The sequence below is a fragment of the Nestor notabilis genome, unplaced genomic scaffold (assembly GCF_000696875.1).
Source record: "Nestor notabilis isolate BGI_N333 unplaced genomic scaffold, ASM69687v1 scaffold7312, whole genome shotgun sequence".
NCBI lineage: Eukaryota > Metazoa > Chordata > Aves > Psittaciformes > Psittacidae > Nestor > Nestor notabilis.
This window is the reverse complement of record NW_009919581.1, coordinates 12,227-24,914: the sequence shown is the minus strand read 5'-3', so window position 1 is coordinate 24,914 and position 12,688 is coordinate 12,227. Positions and strand designations below refer to the sequence as shown.

Sequence of the window (12,688 nt, the reverse complement as noted above, 5' to 3'; positions counted from 1 at the left end):
AGGTAGCACATACTTTTGCTCAAGTTAACAGCTTAATGGAGTAGACTGTCAGTCCTCTATTTGGTCTACCCTGTAAAAGGATGACCTATAACTTTGCCATGGGCTTCATGGGTCTTGGATGGGAGAGGAGTGTGCTTTTGCTTTTTAGTTCTGGCTCTCAAGGGACTTTCTACTTGGCTGATAGATTTCTGTTAACAATGAATATTTCTTAAGGACTACTGTAAAATCCTGTTATAAAGTGTTAATTGGGCTCACTGTTAAGAGGTCACAGTTAGGAACCACTTTTAGTGTATATCTGCCACTTCTGACAGCTGAGGCTTTCCTTGTGTAGCTTGGAGCTCATGGGTAGAACAGGGAAGCTGTAAGCACCAACAGAGCAACTTCAAGGAAAGCTGTCATCTCATGGCTGGCTTATGCACAGTCTGAACTGGTCTGGACCTAGTGAAAGTTATTACTACTCAGAAGTCAGTAACATCCTCAGATTCTGTCTGTAGTAACACAAAGCCCTTTTCCCAGAAACTGGTGAGCTACAAAAATGCTCAAGAGTTTGGGTATCTTTTAGAAGTGGTAAGTAGGTTGCCACTGTCATTAGCCTTAAAACTAACAGCTCTGATGTGGAGGTGAAGGTGAAGACAGTGGAAGCTTCCGGGGACTTAGGCTAATAATATATGACAGTATTTGACTTTTTTTTTTCCCTTTGATTAGGTTGAGTAGATCATACAGATGCTGAACAGAGAACTAGCCTTCAGGCTAGCAAGATTACTTTGTGGAGTGCTGCCTTCCTTCTGATTAAATCTGATCTGTCATCTATGTAAACTCCTGATCTATGCCGCTATTAGTAATCACTGTAGGAGTTCTATAATTGTAAATTGTATGCCCACTACATCATGGTCATATAATGGCTACATTAAAGTGAAGTAATGAATGTAAATTTTATGAATTTAAGTGAAGTATTGAATGTGGGTTTTTTTTTTTTTTTTTTTTTCTTTTGGTATCAACAGATTGTCTTAAGTCCTTCCACATAAACCTGAAATCTTGGAAATCATGAGTAGCTTCAGCAGTGAAGAATTTGAATTCACCTTTCTTGACGAAGGCTTTACTGCCAAGGATATCCTTGACCAAAAAATAAATGAAGTGTCGTCTTCTGTAAGTATGATACGAAGATCACTGCGTTTTATGACGCCACAAATTTATAAACTAGTGGAACAAGTTGTCTTTGCAGATGATCTGCAAGGCAACCTCCTTCTCAAATGCTGACCTCTAGGCTTATCATGTTATCTATTGTTTGTAACTAAGATGTTTATTTGCTCTAGGATGATAAAGATGCCTTTTATGTTGCTGACCTCGGGGATATTGTAAAGAAGCACGTGCGGTGGCATAAAGCCCTTCCTCGGGTAACCCCCTTTTACGCTGTCAAATGTAACGACAGCAAAGCTGTAGTGAAGACACTTGCTGTTCTTGGTGCAGGATTTGATTGCGCCAGTAAGGTAAGATCTTGACTGTGCTCTAAACTGTGACGCTGGGGTATGTTCAGCTTTAAAAGATGTGTTCATATAAAATTAAACATAACCAAGCAGTGTTGCTTTTGTTGTACTGTTTAATCATCCATCTAGAAATATCTTTTCACAAATGTAATCTGTTCTTTCTTCAGACGGAAATACAGCTGATACAGAGCATTGGTGTACCTCCTGAGCGAATAATATATGCAAATCCCTGCAAACAAGTATCTCAAATCAAGCATGCTGCCAGCAATGGTGTACAGATGATGACATTTGATAGTGAAGTAGAACTAATGAAAGTTGCAAGGGCCCATCCAAAAGCCAAGTAAGTTATGCTAATTGCTCTATGTAATTCTTGCTTGGGTTCCCAAGTTATGGAAACGTCTGCTGTTATCTGAACTTCGTTCTTCGTTGGTTAAGACAGGCTGCAAAACTACAAGAAAAGTACTTTCAGCCAGTGAAATCTAATCCTATATAGCTTACTGGCAGTTCCATTCTAAGGTCATACCTGCCTGATAATAATATCTTTTATACTGGATCTTAAACTCTCATTTCTCCTATTTCCAGGTTAGTCTTGCGCATTACAACTGATGACTCCAAAGCAGTTTGTCGTCTGAGTGTTAAATTTGGAGCTACACTTAAGACTAGCAGGCTGCTTCTGGAGCGTGCAAAAGAGCTTGACCTTGCCATCATTGGAGTAAGGTGCGTTGATCACTATGCAGTCATAGTAAATAAGATTTAAGTGGTATACCTGGCAGAGATGCCTCTGCATATGGTGACTTGAGTTTTGTATGAGCTTCTTTACTAATTGCCAAATAACAACTGGTATTTTGTATTTTGTCATAGTTTCCATGTTGGAAGTGGATGTACAGACCCAGAGACTTTTGTTCAAGCCATTTCTGATGCCCGCTGTGTGTTTGATATGGGAGTAAGTCTAGTTCTACTTTCTCTGCAACCACTGCTCAACTGTTGTGGCAAAACCTGAATCGAGTGTAGAACTGTTACAGGGTTAAAAGCTAGCCAAGTTGCTGATTTCATGTTGTTGGAATTTTTGAGGTCATGGTGGCTTACTTAAACCAGTCCTGCAAACCTCATCTACAAATGCACTAAAACCAGCAGCTTGAACTCGAGTGACTTAATACTTGAACATAATGAATTAGCTGTGTTCCAAGTATTAATGAAATAGCTTTATGTTACTTTTTAAGCTACAACGATAAACTAAGAGCTGTTTTCTTGACAGTGTTGCTGTTAATCTCATTTTAGGCTGAACTTGGCTTCAATATGTATCTCCTTGATATTGGTGGTGGCTTCCCTGGCTCTGAAGATGTCAAGCTTAAATTTGAAGAGGTATAGCTTTTCTCAGGTCGTAGAGTAATTCTGAATGTCAGTTTGGAGTAAACAAAATCGTGTTTTTTCTATTTGTATGCAGACATACTTGCAATAAGAAAATCTGTCTGCTTGGTCAGAAATTTGATTTAGAGGAAAAGAGGAATGAATCTGAAAACTGAAAATTGGATGAACCCATCAGATACATAGCTAAATGACTACACAAGCATGCAGAGGTATCAAACTTGTAAAGCAGGTTTTAATTGCAGGCTTGATTGTTACTGACAGAGACTTCTTCCAGTTGATGCTGCACTTAGACTATCTGGATCAGCAGTGCTCCCAAATAGGGTGAAAAGGTAGTCCTGAGACTATGCTGCCCTTCTGGATGGCAGCAAACTAATGTGTGTCTGATCTGGTTTAGAACTAGCTTTTGGATCGTTTTTTAACTGGTCAGTGTTCTCTAGTCTGCTTTCACACAGAAATAGTTATCTTTTCAGAAAGAGACAAGGTGGCTGGGTATTAATAGACTTCCACTTGAAGCAGTGTTGTCAGAACACTTGCCAGTCTAACCTAACGTGGTGTTAAATGATACATATTTATACAAGGAGAGAGCAAATAAGTTACTGAAAGTGAGTTTTGTGCTAACAGTGTGGGCTTAATGTTGTCTCACTTGTAATACCTCTTAATGAAGGCTGGCTTCTCATAGTGCAGTGTTGGCTTACAGAGAATGTTAGGAGCAAATGATGTCATCGGGCTGTATGACATAACACACAGTCATGCTGCGGTTGGAGGCAACTGCTTAATCACTGATAACTTCAGAACTTGGAAATAACTGTTCATGTAAGGAACTGAATTTGAAAGCTGGTGATAAAAGTCTTCTGTCTTCAGGATGCGGAAAGCTGGGGAATATTGCATGATTAGCAGAACTACAACTGGACTAGAAGTCACAGGTGAAGTGTGGGGAGTTGCAGGGCATTAATACTGGCTTAATGAGTCTAGGAGGGGTAATTTCCATAGACTCAAACATGAGCTGTTTGGTCACTGAAATTCTTAAGCTGCAAGTGATGTCTGCTTTCGTTGCTTTGTGCAGGCTTTTAATGCAAACAAAACTTTGAGTGGGAAAATAAAGCAAGAGCAATCAATATTGTTTACAATATGCTAATAGTTATCACACGCTTGACCAGTATATCATTTTGAGCATGAAGGTCTGACATAGATGTCTAAAATAGAACCTGAATAACTGCTGAAGTTCTAATATCAGCAACTGATTCTTCCATAGATCACAAATGTTATCAACCCAGCGCTGGATAAATACTTCCCTTCAGATTCTGGAATAAAGATTATTGCAGAGCCAGGAAGATACTATGTTGCATCGGCATTCACACTGGCAGTCAACATCATTGCAAAAAAAATAGTCTTAAAGGAGCAAACAGGTTCTGATGGTATGTAAATCTAGACCTAATCTTGCTGCTTCTAGCCAACTGTTTTTTTCCAAGCATTCTCTTACTGGTATCTCAACTTCTTCCAGATGAAGATGATGCAAATGACAAAACTCTTATGTACTATGTGAATGATGGAGTCTATGGATCGTTCAACTGCATCTTGTATGATCATGCACATGTTAAACCAGTTCTGCAAAAGGTATGCTCGGTCAGAAATGTCACACACTGGTCATGTATCATGGATGTGGGAGAGCCCTCGTCACAGCAGTTGCTTCTTGGTTCACTGTTCCCTTTATGTTGCCAGAATCCGGCATTAGCCTTAGGAAGCATGCAACAAAACTAATTTTAAAGCTTGGAGTGGAGCAGGGCCTGTAAGCAGCTCTTCCTCCTCTTCTCTATGAGGTGGAATGTTAAGCTAATTATGATACTGCTTCTGAAAGCTCTGTTTTGACAGTCAGACTTAATTATACTGAACTCTCTTCTGCAGAGGCCTAAACCAGATGACAGCTGCTATTCCTGCAGCATATGGGGACCAACATGTGATGGCCTAGATCGTATTGTCGAGCGTTTTAATATGCCAGAATTGCATGTTGGTGATTGGATCCTGTTTGAAAACATGGGTGCCTATACTGTTGCAGCAGCTTCTACTTTCAATGGATTCCAGAGGCCAACAATACACTATGTGATATCAAGACCAGCATGGTTAGTAATTAAGTATCTTGATCCATCAGTGCTGTTGATACAAATGACTGTAGTGAATAGCTCATGGCAGTTGGCTGTCCCTGAACAAAAAGGGACATAGTTTTTGTGTCATAGCTCTTGTAAAACCTTCTTGTATGAATGTGTTTTGCTGTGTGCTTAGAATGATGCTAACATTACCAACTACTCTATTCTATAGCATGCTCATTTCCAGGAGAGGTGCTTTGAAAAGGGTAATGTTAGGAGTCTTTTCATTAACCTGGGCTTCTAGTTTCATTCTTGCACAACATATAGAATCATTGCATATTCTTTACACTTAGCTTCTGTGACTGGCAATTAGATGCCAGTTAAATAATAGTTATAATAGTATGCTGTCTTCTAAATTGATAGCTTGCTAAATTTTGGCTGCAGGATTTAAGAACACTCAACAGTGACACTTTACTATGTGATCTGTCTGTTCAGTTGAGAGCTAGTCCTTAGTTTAGGTTGAGGTCTGGCTCACTGCTCCATGCAGAGTACTAGATCTCAATGGGAAGTTATTAAACAGCTTAGCAGAGAAGGCAGGCACCTCTTGAGGGTAAGGATACTGTGAAATTGTGCCTTAAACAGTAATGTAACTGGGATGCTCTCTGTGCAAGACAGGTTAAGGGATCTCATCTGTTTTAGGAAAGCCCACTTTTACAGGAGTCCCTTACCTCTGCATTGAAGTCTTCCTACTAAGCTGGCATTACCCCAAAGCATGTTTAACTTTGCTGTTAGATTGCTTTCAGATTTACTGAAAATGCTTAAGTTCAGGGGAATTCCTGCCATAAAAGTAGGAGGAAGCTCTTACAATGGAAACAATGAGCCTTGCTTTTCCTTTCCTGGCCTTTTCCAGTGAAACTTTTCCAGTGTCAATTGAAGTGTTTCTCAAACCAATTGAAGCTTTTAGACTTCCCATAGGACTCCAGACTTGTGTCTAACTGAACTGAAAATGGCTCCGAAGGAGAATAATTTTCTTTTTGACTATAGCACAGGGTTTCTGTTAAAATGTAACACTTAGTACTTTGTGAGGCATGCTGAGCTTAGTTATGCAGACATAACAATCATAGAATGGTTTGAGACCTTAAATATCATCAAGCTCCAACCCCTCTGGACCTAGACAGGGGTAGGGACACCTTCCACTATGCCAGGTTGCTCCAAGCCCCATCCAGAAGAGCCTTCTCTTCCCCAGGCTAAAGAAGTTTTAACTCTCTCAGCCTGTCCTAGAAAGATCTTCACTGCAACTTCATTGATACTTCCCCCTTAGTTAGGGGCCAGCTTGTGTCACAGAATTTTCTTGCCAGAATGGAAGAAGTAGGTGGTCTGTAGGGCTGAAAGAGGGCTGTAGCCTTGGATGAACAACCAGTTGAGGGAGGTGATTTTTTTCCCCCTCTATGCTGCTCTCATGAGACCCCACCTGCAGAACTGCATCCAGCTCTGGGGTCCCTGGCATAAGGATGTGGACCTCTTGGAGTGAATCTAGAGGAGGGCCACAAAGATGATCAGAGGGCTGAAGCACCCGTCTTGTGAGTACAGGCTGGGTAACAGTGAAGGATAAGGGATGTAGTAGCACAGCTTCTTGCCTTGCCTATAGTATAAGGTAACTAAGTCCAAAAACTCAGTCAACTGAGGTTTTCAGAGTATGGAAGGAATTGCGTGGCTCTCACTGGTCAGCTCTTTTACATTCCTAGTCTGTCATCCATACTTCCATGTGATTCAGGTTGCCCAGAAATGTGAGGGTGCGGGATAAGGGACAGTCAGTGGCATAGGTCTGAAATTCTTAACTATTGGCCACTAACTCATTAGGTCTGTATGGCATGTGGATATAGATGTAGCTACAGGTATATGTGTGCATCTTTGTAGATCTAGGACCTACCCAGAAATGGGGAAACCAATTTGCCCTAAAACCTAGCCAGCCACAAGTGACCTGCACACACTCTGCCTTTGATTTTCTTTCTTTATTTAGCTATTTACCTCCCTTTCCCCTCTGGGAATATTGTCCGGATTGCAGATGATGAGTAAAGATTTCATTTCATGCTCCCTAGCAGTAAAAAAAAGTCCTTTATTACCTTCTTTTTGGTACATTGTACTGAAACACTTTTTGACTGCTTAATTTTCTTCTTTTCTAGGCAACTAATGCAGCAGATCAAGGAGCGAGGGTTCCTAGCTGAAGTGGAGGAGCAGGATGTCGCTAGTCTGCCACTCTCTTGTGCCTGGGAAAGTGGGATTGAATATCCAGCAACTTGTGCTTCAGCTAGTATTAACGTATAGGTAATACTTAGTAATTAACTGCAAGGTTAGTCATTGAATTTAGGGCATTTGGGGGACCATTAACTTAATTCTTGCTAGAATTTTTAAGTGGTTTTTTAAAGTTTAGGTTTGGCATAAATGCAACAAGAGTAACTGGGAGATGGGTCACAATTATCTGTGTTCCTATGGAAACTATTTGAATATTGTTTTATATGGATTTTTATTCACTTTTCATGTATGCTACTAAAGACTGACCCTCAACTGTCAAACAAGTATTTGTAGCTTGTGTATGGCAGACTGGGCTAAGCTTAGTGTTTTGTGACCTACCTGTTTTAAAATAAAGTATATTGAAATAACTGGACCTGTGTTTGGTTAATCTGTTGAAAATGAATCTGTCATGGATGGCCCTTGTGGCATGTATGAAGGCAGACCAGGTGCTGCGAGCCCAGAGCTTATCAATAAAGGAATAATGCAGTTGCTATCTCCCCTACCCGCACTCTCCCAACTAACTGAAGGGAACCCCTTAGTGGGTAGGGAAGCTAAACTGTGTCTTTTTAGCATGTGGTGCACAAATCCTTGGGGAATCACATTTGTCTTTCACTATTGTACATGGCCTTAACACAGTTGCATATTGCAAGCTCAATGCGGTGCTGGTTTTATTCACGTTTGGTCCATAACTGCTGTGGCCAGGACCGGCGGCTATTTAAACACATGTAGTCATTAATGAGAATATGGCAGAGGCTCCATGGGTGCTGCTGGCAAACTGCTTGTTATGTGTGCAAGGATTAAATTATGTCATGGGAAAACTTCAGAAGCTGAAACTTATATAGTAGGTAACGATTACTCTCTGACCCTTGTTGCCCTGGGCGTTAGTATAAAATGGGTGATAAGAGATGGGACTCAACACTGTGCGTGCAGTACAATTAGAAGCTCTTTTTAATGTCACGAAAACACAAGCTATCCTGTTAAATTTTTTTCTGACTTGGGTTAAATGTGAATCTGACATCAAGCAGTAAATACTAGGGGCTGATACAAGGTGTGTTGGTGATAAAACTAATGAGTGCTTACTGGAGTAGAGCATTCCGACTTCTATTTAACCTGATGCTAATTTGCTGTCACTTTTTGCACTGAAGTTGCAAAATCTGTCTGACAAACTAGCCTGTCTCAAATCTGGATCTGTCCTGTTTGCCAGAAGGTCCTGGATTACAGGACCTTAGCAAATGCCTTGTGTAAAGAGGAAAACCTTAATGTATTGAGTAACTATGTAAAGCTTAAGCGAACTTGGGAGTGTTACCATTTAAAAGGTGGTCCAAAGGGAAGAATTACTGGTAGAAACAGCGGCTCTAGCAGGATGAGAAATAAAGCTATTTTCTTACAAGCAGCTGTGAAAGACAATGTTTAATCATTCTGTGCTTTCAGCTGCTTGGCTGCTGAACTACACTGGTACAAACTTCAGTACATACACATAGTGGAATGATAGCCTTAATCTGAAGGAAACTCCCTGCATCCAGACCAGGGTTTCTCTTAGTTGCTCCAACTTCATGTGGAAACCTAATGATTCCTAACATGAAAGCAGAAACGATGATGATGAATGATAACTAGATGTTAATACTGTAACAATTTCGCATTTAGCTCTTGCTCTGTGAGAGCTAAGTGCGATTGAACTGTGGAAAAAACCTAACAGCTGTGCAGAAAAAATACTCTTGGAAAGCCTGTGGTTGTCTAAAGGAGATGTAGCTACTTTTTTAACTTGCCCCTTTGAAGTCTGGGGATGGTTGAGCCAGAAGTGAGTATAGCTGTAGTGAGACCTTATCTGATACCTGCACTAGCAACTGCTGCCCTGGTGGGCCAGTGGCACAGTCTGGCTTCCTCTGCTTGCAGCCAGTGGAGACCATCCCCTGCAGGTAGGTTGAAGGGAATCACTTGTGTAAGCTCATTAGTAAGCTTCTCTCAGAGGAATGTGGCAGGCTGCCAGTTAGCTTCCTAGTCTGCATTTAATTTTATTGCTTTAGTTATTTAATGGGGTTTGTCTCAAAAAACCCCCCAAAACTACATTGTTTCTCGCTGCTGGAGGCGAGGACAGCAGCAATGCACTAGTACGTGCTGTGAGTGTCTTAGGGAGAGTTACTAAAAGAGTTGCAACTCACTCGGTTCTTTACCTTCTTCCATGGTGCATGTCATAGCCTCAGCTGGTGCTCTATAAGCTATGTGCAAGGAGAGCATCCAATGTTCAAAAGCATTATTAATCTTTCTGAGCATCTACTGTGGAGTTTTTAATAAAAGGGGGGAGATGTTGCTAGCTGACTTTTAGTTCTCATGGGAGCAATAAATCTTCATAGTATTGGTGTGTTTTTAAGCAGGAAACAAATTTCTCATTTGAAGTTGGATTATGCTAGGCAGATGTTCTGGGCTTTGGAATACTGAGTTATATATCCTTCACCTCACAGCTGCCCTGCTCTTGGCTTCCACAGAATCTCAGTGGGTCCATTTCCACTTCTTAAACTGGTTTTAAAATACTCCAAGTGATAAGAATTAGTCATATGGTAACTCTGGGGATTCCCTACCTCCAAACTAGGGAAATACGTTTTCTAGTGTAAGCTGAAGCAGTTTACACTAGGACAACAAAGCTGTGACAAAGCAAGCAGTGGATACTTTAGTTTGACCTCCTTTCTCCAAGTCTTAGGCCATCAAAGCCTTTGCTCTGCTTGTTCGTTGACCAAATCCAGTTTTAACTGCACATCATAATTAGTTCTCCCTGGAGTGAGCTTGTCTGATAGGGGAGGGAGGAGCTGAGTGCCAGAATATTTGAGATCAGCTGCATCTGTCTTAGATAATTAGCTCAACTGATATTGAAGTTGCAGCCAAGAAAAGCCTGCTCCTTTCAGCTTGCTTCTTGCAAGCCATGGTCTGTACAGTGCAGTGTCTCACAGTGGATGTTGCTGGCCTGTTTGCAGGGACTGTGGTGTTCCTGCTCCTAATGTCCCTCACTGATGGTGGAGGTGTCAGTTCTCCTGGGATCGCTCTTGGAAAGCAAGTCATATCTGTGGGAAATAATAGGACATCTCCGTCAGATGAGGGCATGGCTTTTCATCACCCCATTGCTCTTTCTTGAACAGTGAAGCCACTTGAGATCCAAATCCAAAGTCTGCTTATGGCCTGTAAGCTCAGCTGGCACCCTTTGGTGCAAATGTAGCTTCATAAACCAAAAAAGGCTGGGAAACACTGGTCCTCTGAAATTACCTCAGGTGGGAATGTAAGGGGTAGGAATGGTTTAAGGATACTGAAGTAGAGGGAGCAGACTGTAGAGGAAGTAAGGGACCGGGGGGAAGGTGCTGATGGCAGTGCGCTGTGGGGCAGATATCCCTCGTTCGTGTTACTGCATGAGCATTTAACTCGCAATCTAATTTTAAGCTGCTGACTTGTAGGCTACCGCACAGGCCTTGCAGACAAACGGCTGCTGTGCATGACTCCTTGGAAGAGGCAGGTCTGCCGCCTCACTAGCACCAGAGGCATAACCCGCAGCCGGGAGCAGCGCTCAGCAGGGGCACACAGCTCCATCTGCAGGAGCGAGGCGCGGGAACAAGCCGGGAGAGCTGTGCTGTCGCAGACCTCACCCCCAGCACGTACTACCCTTGGAACAGATCTCTCCTGACTGAAAGCAGCACCAATCTGCAGTAAGAGTGACATGGAGAGCCTGCTTTCCAGGCCAAAACCAACCCTCTCACACAAAACCAATAATTGTTATCCACAAGTATTGCAAGAAAAACTCAGGTGAATGTTATTTGATTGTCAAAAAGAGGTTACCAATCACTGCAATAATAATCAGTATTTTTAATTTTCTCTTGGAAAAAAACAGTGCTCAGTACCAAAAGAAGTGAGAGTAATTTGCTCTAGATAAGTGACCCTGGTTTTGATGCACATTATCTGGTTTTCTTTACAGTATGAGGGCAGTTGGTACCTCAGTGGCTATGGTCTTGTTTCAGTGCCCATGGCCCAGATGCCCTCAGTTCAAATTTGCCTTTAGCTAGTTAAAACACTGTATTTGATTATGCTGCAAATACATTGAGAACAGGGAGCTTATATGGGTCTGGGACTCCCGTTTTGCTATTGCTCTTCAGCTGGATTTACAGTCCTCTGCAAATGGGAGGTGTTTAGAGCAGCTAAACCCCAGTGGTGCCACTTTAGGAAAGCTGGTGATGGATATGAACAGCAGCGGCAGCTTGAATCCCCTTCATTTTGGTAAGAAGAGGCCACCCGCATCACAGGCAAATAAATGCTCAAGCACTGGCAAGTGAAGGGGAGCTCCTGGGATCGTATGTCCATGTTGTCTTGCAAATATCACTGAAGTCCATCTGATATTAGACCCTTATTTGCTTGTCTTTTTTGGCACTTACACTACAGCAACAATTTTCCTCAGTCTGTTAGTCTTTGCCTAAAGACAAAAGCATTAGCATGCTGAAACCAACCCTCCTTCTTCCTCTCCCTCATTTTAGGGAGCTGGACCCAGTCTTGGCTACAGCATTCCCACAAAACCAGAAGTGCCTTCCAGTTATACTGTCTTCAATTCACACTCTCAGAGTGCTTTGCAAAGGACAAATCGGCTCACCCTGTTTTCATGGAATGGAGCCAACTCCCATGTTCTAGTCCGAAAGTGGTGAGGAGACAGCAAGGCCGTGCAGACATTCAGGAGGGAAGCAGAGGCAGAGACCAGTGCTCCCAGCCGGGTTGCTACCAACACCTTACCATTGTTGGGTAAGTAAGTGCAGGGTCAGTCTATGTACCTTGGGAACAGAGCAAGCACCAGATATGAGCTGAGAAAGGGCAACCACAGCAGCTCAGTATGAAGGATTCCCAAAGTACTTTGCAATCACAAGGTATTATTCCATCCATCCTTAAAACGCAGTTGCTACCTTGGGAGAAGAACAGGATTAGGGCATTCAGAGGGTTTAAGCATCACCCTTTTATATTTGGCTACTAAGCTCGCTAACTAGGAAGAACAAGATGTTAGCTCTAGATTGGCAGTCTTGCAAGGAACAGGGTTACAATGCTCAAACAGGTTAACATGGATGCAGTTTTCAGTAGGATGACAGAGGTGCTGCTGCCCTTTCTGTGAGGACGAGAAGAAAATCATCCATTGCGGTGCCAGATATAAAGATTCCTGCTTAAAAAGTCAACTTGCTGTTAACTACAGTTCATCAGTAGCAACAGCGTTTCACTGTAACAGCTCAATAAACACCTCTTGGCAATGATTCTCCCGCTTCCCTGCAGTCAAAACTCACATTAAACCATTATGGTGTCTGACCAAAGGGAAAAGCAGAAGAAATTCCAGCTTGCCGGGAGGCTGCTGAGCTGGGAAGGGGAATTCCTCCTGCAGCCTGCCAGCGTGGCTTGCCAAGCTCCCCGGAGGTAGGTGCTGCAGGACCCATCCGCGTGTGCCATGCAGGTTTCATG

General features: G+C 42.3%; 1 protein-coding gene across 1 annotated transcript; it reads left to right on the top strand.

Moving 5' to 3' along the window:
* The first annotated feature begins 1,012 nt into the window (after positions 1-1,012).
* Positions 1,013-7,593, top strand: ODC1 (ornithine decarboxylase 1). The gene is made up of 10 exons (XM_010010291.1): positions 1,013-1,146; positions 1,314-1,487; positions 1,652-1,824; positions 2,067-2,201; positions 2,346-2,427; positions 2,763-2,846; positions 4,105-4,267; positions 4,354-4,466; positions 4,755-4,969; positions 7,117-7,593. Exons 1-10 carry the CDS (start codon positions 1,045-1,047, stop codon positions 7,256-7,258), a joined length of 1,383 nt encoding a protein of 460 aa, XP_010008593.1. The 5' UTR covers positions 1,013-1,044; the 3' UTR covers positions 7,259-7,593.
* The last annotated feature ends 5,095 nt before the right edge of the window (positions 7,594-12,688 follow it).